General features: G+C 42.4%; 1 protein-coding gene across 2 annotated transcripts in view; it reads left to right on the forward strand.

Annotated features, from left to right (window-relative positions):
* The window catches only part of TNNI3K (TNNI3 interacting kinase), a 174,510-nt gene that overhangs the window by 48,418 nt on the left and 112,219 nt on the right, over positions 1-13,873 (forward strand). Inside the window, exons 12-16 of one of the 2 annotated variants that reach the window (XM_075181918.1) lie at positions 1,925-2,011; positions 5,101-5,157; positions 9,899-9,991; positions 10,077-10,134; positions 11,964-12,158. In XM_075181918.1, coding sequence (XP_075038019.1) covers positions 1,925-2,011; positions 5,101-5,157; positions 9,899-9,991; positions 10,077-10,134; positions 11,964-12,158 — 490 coding nt within the window. The remainder of the gene's footprint in view (positions 1-1,924; positions 2,012-5,100; positions 5,158-9,898; positions 9,992-10,076; positions 10,135-11,963; positions 12,159-13,873) is intronic. The other variant, XM_075181919.1, reaches the window with a different exon arrangement.

A 13,873-nucleotide genomic window follows, 5' to 3' on the forward strand; every position in this document is an offset into this window, starting at 1 on the left:
AAAAGAAAACTCTGAGCCTTGTATACTACAGAACTTATTATTTTTAAAGAGTTGGCAACCAGCTCTGTGTTAAATACATTACCACTATCAGTGTTCTCTGTTCCAATTTAAAAAAAAAATAATAATTTGATTGTTGAATGCCATTATTTAAATAGTGGTTAAAAAATATAATATTTTAAAAAATACTACTGCAAAAATCGAACTCGTGGTTGATGTGAGGCGCAGATTTTGAAATGCAAATTCGAATCTCAGACTGCCATCCAAAATCTTTACTCACTATACATATTTTACCGTAAGTAACATTCCTGATTAAACCAAACTAAAAGGTTAAAGTTTGAATTGGTTCTTGTAAATATTTTGACCAAACTTGGGACTCCTGAATTTTGGTTAATCCCCCCGGACTCCCAGATCAGTAGGCTACCTTCCCGAATCCTGCCTTTTTCTTGTAAAGAGGGTGGGGCATTGATGGCTCAATTCTCACCATCAGGCCCTGCTGGCCAATTCCTGAAGATATGATTTGTGTCATTATGGTCTCGTCCCATGCAGAACGATGATCCATTCACGCCATTGCAGAGCAGGGGCAAGCCCGGCATGACGTGAATTGCTTATTCACGCCCCCATTTTGAACCTACTGTCTGGGATATCCCAGGCAGTAGGTTCAAAAAGTAGGCAAGCATAGTTTTTCCTGGCTTTGATTACCTTGAAGAAACACGCCTTAAAGGTGACCTGTTTAAAGCTGCTATCCACTTGAACTTTTTGTTGGTTTTTTAAACAGTAAGTGTAGTAGCACCGTAAGGTTTCTTTTGAGGTAGTGTTGCGTTTGTGTTCTGGTTTTGGATGGCATCTTATTCTATTCACATTCATTTACTGTGGGCGTTGTTTGTTTCTTGTGTTTATCCTGTTTAGAGCTACAGAACCCTTTGTGCAAGCAACTAGCTGCCCCCGTTTTAGAATTTAGTAATAGTTATATTAGTATTATAAGGTTATATTTCTCCATTAGACGTATTGTAGAAGCCTAAAGGGTGCTTCCAGTGAGCTCCAAATGATAGTGAAATATGCAACAAACACATGTCAAAAATGCTAGTGCAATATTGGCAGAAACCTGTCCTGAGTCACTCTGTGGTAGTCTATTTATATGTCTGCCACTGCAAAAAAGTCTTTCTCAGCTAGAAGCATTTAGCTTCTGCTCTTTACTGAGGAGAATGTGACCTGATCTCTGAGTCTGAGCCAGTCAGTCAGGAACCTCCTCAGTGGTCACATGACGGCAGAAGATTTATGCTACAAATATGCGTGATATCTTCTTACTGGTAAACACACATAATTTTAAAATTGGAACATTGATATCTACAGTATAAATATACCAGAGTTTAATATAAAGATCTGTCTATTGAACTAGTTATATCTAGAATCATACAAAGAACAAGTCATCATTAGTTGAGAACTGAAGAAAGATGTTTTCATCCTCTGCAAAGGAAAGGGTTCTTTACTGTAAGAGTGGGTAAGTTGTAGAATTTCAAACCACATGAGATTGTAAGACAAATTAATTAACAGAACTGAAGAATAGATTGGATGCCTTCTTTGCAAGAAATGGTGTCTGCAGCTGTAATTTGGAGGACATTATGTGAGTGATTTATCCAAGGAAGTAATCGTATTAACCTACCCTTTTTAAGGTTCAAATGGCATTTTTTGAGACTAAATTGTCAACTATCTTTCAGAATGATTTTTTACTTCCTCTGGATCAACCCAAGACAATTAGCGTTTATAAACTTCATGGACACATTTCTTTTTTCCCAACTTTATTAACAATGTTACTATGACTATGTGGCCCTCAAAGAATCATTAGATGCTTCAAACACAGGCTGTCTATAAGAGTTGTAATAACATGTAAAGATCTCACAGACAATCCGTTCTACTTGTTTTCCAGGGCACGATGGAATTGTAACGCTGCTGAAACATTATAAGCGGCCTCAGGACGAATCTCCTTGTAATGAATATTCTCAGCCCGGTGGAGGTATTTAATATAAATATGTTTTATTAAAGTTCTGAAAGCCCATCCTCAATACTATCCTTAAAAGCTGTAAGTACAGGAATGGCTGCAGGCTTGTGGATATTGTGAATGGAAATATGATGATGGAGGATGATTAGCTTAGGAGCAGAATATGACATTAGTTAATTATTTGATATGCACTAGAAATCACAAGACTCTACCAGAGACGACGTGTCGATGAAAGAAATTCTAGGACCACGTCGGGGAGTCATATAACTAGTTGGATTGTGATGAAAGAAAGCAGAAGAAATCTATAGTGCATGATTACTTCTTGAACTGTATTATAAATAGCTTCTTGTCTAATTCAAGCTAAGGAACATTTATTAAAATTGGTGCACGTGTGAAAAAGGTGTAATTCACAGCAACCAATCAGAGGCTTCTTATGTCTTCTATGGGGTTGACTGTTTGACAACACAGACCAAGAACATGTAAGAAATTACTGAACATTTTTGTAGAGAAGTGGGGCATGGTCCCTGCCCAGTGAGCACTACAATGTCAATTTAAGTGCCCGTGGCAACAAGGAGAGAGAGGGACTCATTTAGGGGTAGGAGTAAGTCGAACCAGCATTTGCAATCTTGCAGTTTGGCAAAACCATGTTGGCCTGCAGGACAGATGTGGGGGCTGAATGTGAATTGAGAAAGGGGGGTGGGGACTTAGCCCAAGTCTATGGAAAGAAATTGCATTGTAGCCCTTGATTGGTTTGTGCAGGTACAAATTTGACACCCTTAAGTTGAATTTGCTCTTAACTCTAAAGGATGGCCACAGTGTCCAAGGTTTCCAAGTCTTCAAAATATTATTTGTTGATAATTTATAAAAATGTACTGACGGACAACATTTTTTACATGGACATCTTTATCCCCCCAGCATTTGAGTTCCCGGAATCCGAACATTGAGTGTAGTCATGGCACAATGGGGACGTTACCACTACTTTGGGGGGGGGTGTCTAGCACTGTGAAGCTGTGCGCTGCCCATTAGCAACCTCCCCTCCTAACACCCAAACACTGCCACACAGCAGTAGCAGCTGCACTCAACACCCGTGCAGTGAACGGAAGATACATCGCTACTTTCCAACCAGACAGCGGGCAGAGCACTAAAATTGGGACTGTCATGCCAAAATCAGGGTGGTGGTATGCACAGTATTTATGTAGTGGTCAAATTGAATGTAGTTAAAATCTAGAGGGAAAATGGGGCCCATGGACTGAACATAGGGGGCTTATAACACTATTCAGGACCAAACAATTTGTGTGGGCAATGCTTCGGGAAGTGTCGTAGTTTGACATTTTTTATTTATCTGTATTTTTATCAGAGGCAGTTGACAACCATGACACAATTTTGTCTTGTTCGAAGTCACATGACAATGTCACATGACGATGTCACAGGGTTTAGAACCAGAAATGCTAATAGGCCTCTCTGTGTCAGCGCTTAACAGTCTATGATGCAACCAATAGGATGTTGACTTTAATATTCTACACTCCATTTGAAAACTGACAGCTAGAATCTGATTGATTGCTGTGTGTAACAAGACTTTTTTGGGCCCAATCACCTGTGCGCTAGATTTCATAATTACTTCCCAGTATGACAGCACAGGCCAGGGAAATGTCATTTCTGTCTCCAGTGTTAGATTAGACATTTAAGTGATTTTCAGAAAACTAATTTATAATGATATATTGAGCACACATTAGTGTAATACATGGTAATGTTTCCTTCATATATTCACTAACAAAAGTGAACCAGTCATTGCCCAGTGTGGAACTAAGTGCAAAGATGCCTGCCCCTATAAGTGTGTGCCTGGTATACCTGCCCCTATACATGTTCGCCAGGTGTACTTGTCCGTGTAACTGTGCGCCTGATGTACCTGTCCGTTTGTGTGCCAAGTGTATCTGCCCCTGCAAATGTGTGCCAAGTGTATCTGCCCCTGCAAATGTGTGCCAAGTGTATCTGCCCCTGTAAGTGTGCGCAGTGTGTCTGCCCCTGTAAGTGTGCGCAGTGTGTCTGCCCCTGTAAGTGTGCGCAGTGTGTCTGCCCCTGTAAGTGTATGCAGTGTGTCTGCCCCTGTAAGTGTGTGCGACATGTACCTGCCCCTGTAAGTGTGGGCAGTGTGTCTGCCCCTGTAAGTGTATGCAGTGTGTCTGCCCCTGTAAGTGTGTGCGACATGTACCTGGCCCTGTAAGTGTGGGCAGTGTGTCTGCCCCTGTAAGTGTATGCAGTGTGTCTGCCCCTGTAAGTGTATGCAGTGTGTCTGCCCCTGTAAGTGTGTGCGACATGTACCTGGCCCTGTAAGTGTGGGCAGTGTGTCTGCCCCTGTAACTGTGGGCAGTGTGTCTGCCCCTGTAAGTGTGAGCAGTGTGTCTGCCCCTGTAAGTGTGAGCAGTGTGTCTGCCCCTGTAACTGTGGGCAGTGTGTCTGCCCCTGTAACTGTGGGCAGTGTGTCTGCCCCTGTAAGTGTGCGCAGTGTGTCTGCCCCTGTAAGTGTGCTCAGGGCTAGAGGGGTGAGCAGAAGAGGACACTGTTTTGGATGGTTGAGTGATGGTCACTAACCTCAGTAACTAACCTATCTTCATCATCACCATTTATTTATATAGCGCCACTAATTCCGCAGCGCTGTACAGAGAACTCATGCACATCAGTCCCTGCCCCATTGAGGCTTACAGTCTAAAATCCCCTAACATACACACACAGACACACAGACACAGACTAGGTTCAATTTGTTAGCAGCCAATTAACCTACCAGTATGTTTTTGGAGTGTGGGAGGAAACCGGAGCACCCGGAGGAAACCCATGCAAACACGGGGAGAATATACAAACTCCTCACAGATAAGGCCATGGTCAGGAATTGAACTCATGACCCCAGTGCTGCAAGGCAGAAGTGCTAACCACGTAGCCACCGTGCTAGCATAGAACCTATATGGTTCTATGCTGGTATCCTGAAGCTACAAGTTTTCATATGCAGAAATATAAATATTCTCAGAAATACAAATGTAATATTCTAACATTACAGCTGTTATATATTCTCTGTGCTGGGTGGTAACAATACTATGTACTTTGTGTTTTAGATGGTTCATATGTGTCTGTTCCATCTCCTCTTGGGAAGATTAAAAGCTTAACTAAAGGTACAGTGAGCTTACGCAACTTATATGTCCATAAGGGTCATTTACAAAAAACGTACTTTATGTAGTTTTAGACTTCACTCGAACTAACGCATTTCACTGCGCATGCCCACTGCAAGTTGCTTGGGGCTACCCCCAGAAAATCAGACTGTGGATACACCAGATAATCCTCATTTTGGAAACAGTAAAAGTATCACATCCAAGTTACCTGCTCCTAGTTTAGGGAACCCCTTATTTAATTTATATTTTTCAGTTTTATCCAGAAATGCAGCTCAATTTATCACTTTTGTTTGCTTGGAGTTAATGTCTAAACTGTTCAAATTGCTCCTAGAAATGCGCTTTCCTGCAAATGCGGGGGGATAAATAGTGGGGGGTCCCCCCACCCACAGGCTGTTACACTATATACCCCTAGCATAGTGGGACACAGTCCCACCATTGACATCTCGCTCCCCCCATAGACGAGGCCATCATGATGCACTAAACTGTACACTTGTAAAAACAGGCGTTTCTAAATGACCTTCTTTGCATTTAGCTGGCTGTATGTGAAAATGAATATACTCTCATTGTCACTTGATCATTTTTTTTAATGTTCTTCTATGCAACCCACTCTACAATATTCAAGTGAGAGAAAGTTGCCCCCGGATTATTCATCTAAGGATGACTCTTCATGTACAAAGGCTTTTAATACTCTGCAGCATAAATATTATATTAGTCCGTTCCAAACAGATTGTCATTAAGAGCTAACTGTAACAGCGACAGATGCAATTAAAAATAAATAGCCGAGCAAACATGTTGGTTGATCTGATGTGGGCAAAGTTCCAGTCTGGGAAACTTACACGAATGATCACGTTTAATGGGAACTTTGTTTTTAAAGAGCCGTTTTTTAGCCATTCTCAGATTTTACAGAAAAGGGCCAAAATATAGTAAGTAGGAACAAATGTATCAGGAGAACATGGAGAAACCAATAGGCCGACTGAAACATTCCATATAATATTGAATATAGACGTAACAATTCAGAGAGAGTATCCAGTTAGTGAGTACGATGGGTCATCTTAATATTTCATGGGAAATGTCAGATAAATAGGTAATGTCAGCATTAGATAAATCAGCTATACTTGGATAACATCTAATATTAATGTAATATATTCTTAAAGTGTTTACAAGTGACTGTTCTGAAATCGTCATGCAGCGGTGCACCGCTATGGCCTGTCTGTATGGTGCACACCTAAGTATCTGTTTTTGGAGATGCCTCAAGTAATTAGAAAAGCTGGGATGAGAATAAATCTGGAGAGACTGTTACGATTTAGTACAGTGTACTGCCTCAAAGTCCAGCTTTCTTCCTCTTACATAAAATTAAACTCCTTTTCTCCTAGATACGGTTTAGCTTTGTTAATGGCTTAAAATAATCGTAAGGGGGCATTGAGAAAAGACTGTGTGCCCCTGTGCACTGCAAGCAAACCACCACCCAACTTTTCACATGGGTCAGTGCAAATGTCTGTTCCTTGGCAAACACTTGTCATCTTCCGCTGCTAATCCACACACTCTAGCCGCACAATCTAGCTGCACCAGATTTTTACCACTGTTCAAAAGACCCAAAACAGGCATTACGTCACTGGGGGCGGAACCAAAATGACGCGGCATCTGCATCTTTGGCCTGGTTCCATAGTGGGCTACTTTGGATTGGGTCACTGGTCTACCTGCATTTTTGTTTCCTTTAAAATGGTCCTAAAAGGCTGCTGAACCGAGTCTCCACACCCATTTGTCAGCCCCTTGTCATATTACCAGAAGTCCATATCTTGGACTATCCTCTTATGATTAATATCCACCACAGTGGTGTAAGGCCTGAGGGAAACGGGACAGACGCACACAGATAACTTACCTTACAAACGATGGTCACCTCCTGTCCGCTTCTGAGTCACCCCAGCCGCTCTCCCATCCCAGCAGACCAGCAATCGAACCTCTGTCACCTCACTCCACTTCCCTCTACGGAAGAAACAGAAATTAAGGCTATGCCTACCAGGAAAGGGCTGTCTGAGACCACGGCAATGAGCAGCGACACTCAAGTCAATCTCGCTTGCGGCCACCTCGTTTTACTCTTGCCAAGGGCGCGGGACTACGAGTACTTGAGACCAGGAACAGTTCTGCGCAGGATACTCAATGTCACTCACCGGACCGTGAGTGCCTCTGCGCTGGTGCGTGGTTCTCTATCCTTCCTGCCGGCGCCTGTCCTGAGCCGCGGCCATCCGCCATCTTGATGGACTGCGCATGCGCAGCACCCATGAACCCTTATGACCTTGCTTTTAACCTAATTGGTGGATCAATCACCTCTCCCTATTTAAGGCACCTGTGGCCATGGTATGGTTGCCTGATCTTGAGTCTCATTCCCTGTGAGTCTCTGAAGGTGTCTCCTGTGTCCTGCTCGTATCTTCAGTTTCCTGCTGGATTACCTGCTCTGCTCATCGGCGGTTCTCATACCCGCTACAGTCTCTCAGCTCTCCTGCTTCGCCTGCATATCCTCGTTGGACAAGCTTCTCTACTCAGCAGCGGTATGCATACTTGTTATTGACTATCAGCTGTTATCCTGCATATCCGCTTTGCACAAGCTTCTCTACTCAGCAGCGGTATACATACCCGCTATAGACTATTAGCTGTGATGCTGCATATCTGTTTGGGACTAGCTCCTCTGCTCTCCAATTGTATTTATACAGTTATAGACTCTTATCACTCCTCCACTTCTCCGCACCTGAACAAGTCCTCACCTCATCACAGCAGTGGTACAACTTGCTATACGCAGACCACTGACTCTCCCGCTACCTACCTGCACCTGGACAAGTCTTCCCTTCACAGCAGTGGTACAACTTGCTATACGCAGACCACTGACTCTCCCGCTACCTACCTGCACCTGGACAAGTCTTCCCTTCACAGCAGTGGTACAACTTGCTATACGCATACCACTGACTCTCCCGCTACCTACCTGCACCTGGACAAGTCTTCTCATCACAGCAGTGGTACAACTTGCTATCCGCAGACCATTGACTCTCCCGTTACCTTCCTTCATCTGTTCACGTCCACTCGACTCTCCTACCAGTATAGCTGCAAGTCACTGACTCTCATCTATTCCATTGGCATTCTCTCTCCATCCTACTATTCACCCTATTGCCCAGAGGACCGCTGTGTAAACCCCGTCCCTCTGGTAAGCATTATCAACTGGTGAATCCTGGGCAGAACTCCTAGTGCCCGTGACACTCAACTTGCTCCCAACGTCTTCTTTTCCGGTTCTTCCAGCTGCTGTCTTCTGGGCAGGGGCGCTCTTAGCCCTTACAAGGGCTCCCCGTCTACATCTCCACTGGTCTCTTCGTGTGGCAGGGTAGCTCCTTGCCCTGACAAGGGCACCCTGCCACCTCTGACGGCGTTTTCTCTGGTGTACTCTCTGGACGTCCTACAACCTCTCTTCTCTGCTCCGCCGGACTTCTGAAGTAATGGTGCCGCCCGGCGGTTTATATAACTGCCGGCACTTCGTCATCACTTGCTGTCGCTGCGAGCGTTCATTGGCTCCCCACGGTGCCACTAATTTAAACGGCCGGAGGTGAGCCAGGATTGGCTCACTCATCTGGTCGCCGATTGGCCAGCAGGGGAAGGTGAGCCCTGATTGGCTTATCCTCCCTCTGCTGCCAAAACCTGCGGAGAAGAAAATATACTTACCGGCGCTGGAACGAAGGGATGGTAAGTAACTATTCTCTTCTTTCTTCACCCTCTTCATGGACACAGCAGCCAGGTCCATCTTCGCCCTCTTCATGGGCACAGTAGGGCACATCTCTACAGTGGCCCCTGCATCGGTGCCTTCTTGCTGCGGAGATTCCATAGGTGTTTGTTCTGACGCCACAAAAAATGGCCTTGTGGCCTCTGTGCTATTTGTGACCCATTTCTTGTCAAGTACAGGTCCATTCGATCAACATCGTAGGTAACCAACTTGAAAGGTAATACGTCAAAACTCATTAATCCCAACAGTTTGTAAAGATCTTTTCTGTCTGATTGTACCAAGTTTTCCCTATTCCATTTACATTAGACGCCACAATTAGACAAGTTCTTTTTATTTAAATCTTGCTCACAATGATTCAGACTCCATTGTGGATACTGCAAAGTTGTTTCTCAGGGAACCACAGTGAAAATTGCGGTGACCACTTGATCCAGTGCCAGTCCTGTCAGTTAATAATCCCATAAAGTTGCGCTATTTCCTGTTATGTTTGTGTTTAGTTGTGCTCCTTCTTTTCTGTGTAGTTTGAACATTTTAGCATTTATTATCACTGAGCAGCCATTAATATTATTATATTTCTTAAATCTATATCGTTATACTTTTTTTTATTTTATACGCTTGTTACTAGTTTTTCCCTGGGCTTTCTACATACTGATACCTGTTTTGTAGAGTATCTCATGCCCAAATTGCTCCAAACTGCATTTACTTTAACGCCATCATTTATTACTTGTTCCACTTCCTAAAAGAACTCTTTTCCTGCAAACAATTTCTTCCGGGAAACCTGGCCCCTAGCTAATGGAAATCATTATTTTTGCATTAGGAGAAAGAGATACTAAGCTATCTTAAGCATGATAATATATTAAGGTAAAGATTATCAAAGTTTTACGGTTATGATAGGTGAGCTTTAAAGTCTTCTCTTTATGATTACAAACATTAACAGTTTATTTCACAAACTCAAACATTTTGGGTTTCTTTGTTTGTTTTTTCCAGAAAAAGCTGACGTCCTTCTCCTGCGTGCCAGTCTGCCCTCGCACTTTCACCTTCAGATGTCCGAAATTGAATTTCATGAAATAATTGGATCAGGTGTGAGATAAGTTATAAGTCTCTGCTTCAGAAGAGCTGTTAATTATTTAGCTAGAATAGTAACCTATTCTTTCATATTTTGTAGGGTCATTTGGAAAAGTATACAAAGGAAGATGCAGAAATAAAATTGTGGCTGTTAAAAGGTAAAAGACCGAGGCCAAGGATCTTTTTATTTCAATTTCATTTTAAGGGCAATGAAGGAAGCGAAGAGGAAAATTATATTTTAGTTACAGATTTTTTTTTTTTCATTAAATATTTATTTTTATTTTAACTATAAATATTCTGGTTTTTTTCTTATATTTATTGAGAGTGGAATATAGTCATTAAATTATGCCATGAATAAAATAGCGTTTTGGCAAAAGCTTAGAGAGGTCCAAAAATGAATTAAATAAGAGATAATGATGATAAGCAAACATTTTTTTTAATACTATTCTGTTGCAATATGGTTAAAAAAAAATCTCTCAGTGGTCCTGCTTGCCAAGTTCTGTTGTAAGTGACAACTTAGATTTGCAAATCACTTGATCCACAAGTAGATCGGTAAGAAATAATTTTAACCCATTTTGAACCACATGTGTTTTGCAATATATGACCAGCCTGATTTTCACATTTTCTGAATAAGTTGCTTTTATTGCGAATAACTTGTTATTCATTTTGCAGTTGAATATTTGAATGTTGGGTTTTTTTCGAGACAAATTTTACTTTACTTTTCTTTATAATTTATTTGGCTATTACAGAGAAAAACTGAGCAACACTTATTTATTTATTTTTTTAAACCACCCCAACTCCCTCCTCTCTGTGTGAAATAAAACATTAACTTAGATGTCAATGACATCTTGGCTCATGTTAGAGAATGTTAACACGCTCTCTGATACTATGGGTGGTGTCTGCAGAGCTTCTCTGAGCCTTCTACATGGAAGCCCTGCTGAGGAAGATACAGAGGTTTCTAAAGGAGGAAGGGGGCAGCGATCATTACCTGGGCAGCCTTCTATTTTGAATGTCGTGCACAAGGAATATAATGTCTGGGACCATTTGTTACGTCCTTCTGCTGTTATAAAAGGGCCAGCGATTGTCAGCAGTGGTATCCAGCCGATGACCACCCATAATCGTCAGGATGTAACTCTACTGCCGAATGCGTGTAGGTCAGTGATGGGCACAGACTGCCCATTGGGCTATGCATCAATTTTTCATAGCGGTTTAGGACATATTTTATGTCAGTATTTGTTTTCAGTGAACAGACACTATTTTTTAGACCAGTATGGTAGTGCATGTTCTTTTACATGCTAAGTGTGTGCAGAACCCATGAAACGCGTGTGCACTTTCTAATACCTCAGTCCTGTACTCCATATGCCAACCCTTTATATTAAATCACTATTACTTCAGGAATCAAGGCGTCTCAATTATTTAATTTTTTTTTACCAACGTGCCCATGTCTGTACCACCAACTATATTTGTCCATTTTTGCCTTTGATCAATAATGGGAAAGTTGATGGTGCAGTTTAGTTGTGTTGATCGCAGTTAGCAACCAATTATTGCCTCCGTCTTTCATCACTTGCCTTTTAGACTTTTCTTTTCTTACCACCAGTTTCGTGTTTAAAGGATAACTCAATGCAAGATTGAATATTTAGCTTTAGGTGTAATTAGGTGAGATAAGTTAAATAAGAACATGTCACTTATCTGGGCTCCCCCAATCCTTGGATCCAACAGGTCCTGTGCTGCCTTTAATAATCCTGAGCAGGATTTCCTCCCGCTGGGGTGGGATTTTTTCGGAGCTGCCGGCAGGTTTATGGAGTGGGTAGGTCATGGGAGGGGCTTTGACAAACCCCCTTGTAGTTTGTAGAACATGAGCTGCCGATTGGAGGATCAGGTGAATGTAGGTGAGATTTTCTTGTTCCCTTATAAATGATTACTATGGTTGTGGTTATTTTTCTTTTGTCTCACTGGTAACTGTGTTTGTTTTACCTGTCCCTGTTAGGTACAGAGCTAACACATATTGCTCCAAGTCAGATGTGGACATGTTCTGCCGGGAGGTCTCCATACTCTGCCGACTCAACCATCCTTGTGTCATCCATTTTGTTGGTGCTTGCTTGGACGACCCGAGTCAGTTTGCCATTGTGACTCAGTACGTCTCAGGGGGGTCTCTCTTTTCTCTCCTTCATGAGCAAAAAAGGTAATTCATATTAAAAAATAAATAATCATAAAGGCATATTATATACTTACCTGCCAACATTCCTGATTAGAAATTCAGGAATAACTAGGCCACACCCATGACTCACCCAAATTATGCCCATACCCACTGTCATGATTAGAGATGTTCAGTGACCCCCGTGTTTTGGTTTTGCATCTGGATTGGTTTTGGTTTTGGATTCCGATTATTTTTTTTTTATTATTATTATTTATTTATTTTTTTCCTTCTAAAATCCCTATTTTTGTTTGCTAAAATCACATAATTTGACTCATTTTTTTAATCCCTACATTATTATTAACCTCAATAACATTGATTTCCAGTCATTTCCAGTAAATTTTTGTGAAGTGACAAGAACACTGCTACCCCTCCTGTTTCTGTATGAGCAATGGCACTGAGCAATGTCACTGGAGACTGGAGAGTGACAAGAACACTGCTACCCCTCCTGTTTCTGTATGAGCAATGGCACTGAGCAATGTCACTGGAGACTGGAGAGTGCCAAGAACACTGCTACCCCTGTTTCTGTGTGAGCAATTGCACTGAGCAATGTCACTGGAGACTGGAGAGTGACAAGAACACTGTTACCCCTGTATCTGTGTGAGCAATGGCACTGAGCAATGTCACTGGAGACTGGAGAGTGACAAGAACACTGTTACCCCTGTATCTGTGTGAGCAATGGCACTGAGCAATGTCACTGGATCTCCTGGGGAGGGAGGTATATATTGAATCCAAAACCCGCGAGATTCAACACCGCAACAATGCCGTTTTGCCTCCATTCAGATCAGAGGACGCACGAAAGTAACGGGCCGGCTCGGGAGCCTACTCGGATCCCCTAAGTTTGGGTGGGCTTGGTTTTCAGAAAACCGAGCCTGAGCATCTCTAGTCACCATAGGCAGATGTGCCTAAACCTCACCTGTCCTAGACAAAACCCATGACCCCTCCTAAGCAAGTGGGTTCATCAAAACAAATGAAAATTTAACCGACTGATTTAATCAGATATGTCTGGAAAACTGATCAAACTATGACCTGATCACTGTGTATAGGGTTACTATTTTACCTGGAAATATAGCTGCCAACGTCTGCTCTGTCTGTTTCTCTGTGCAACAATGCTACATTTAGTTATTTATATGTGTGGCAACATTGACTACTGATCTGGTTATTTTGCTAAGCCAAGCAGCAGGATATTAGGTGGGGGGTAGGGGAGCCTTACACATCAATAATGTGTCGGGCCTTATTTTGTGCACCAAACGTAAATCACATGCATTTATGTCATCATCATCATTTATTTATATAGCGCCACCAATTCCGCAGCGCTGTACAGAGAACTCATTCACATCAGTCCCTGCCCCATTGGAGCTTACAGTCTAAATTCTCCAATATAGACACACACACACAGACAGGGAGAGCCTAGGGTTAATTTTGATAGCAGCCAATTAACCTACCAGTATGTTTTTGGAGTCTGGGAGAAAAGCAGAGCACCTGGAGGAAACCCACGCAAACGCAGGGAGAACATACAAACTCCACACAGATAAGGCCATGGTCAGGAATCAAACTCATGACCCCAGTGCTGTGAGGCAGAAGTGCTAACCACTAGGCCACTGTTCTGCCCAAGTATGTCCATAAAAGCCATCCTTGTTTCTTTTGGGTGCCAAACCCTGTAAGACAATATATAGGAAACATAGTTATAAGCAATATACAAT

The sequence above is a fragment of the Mixophyes fleayi genome, chromosome 8, assembly GCF_038048845.1.
Source record: "Mixophyes fleayi isolate aMixFle1 chromosome 8, aMixFle1.hap1, whole genome shotgun sequence".
In the NCBI taxonomy this organism is placed as follows: domain Eukaryota; kingdom Metazoa; phylum Chordata; class Amphibia; order Anura; family Limnodynastidae; genus Mixophyes; species Mixophyes fleayi.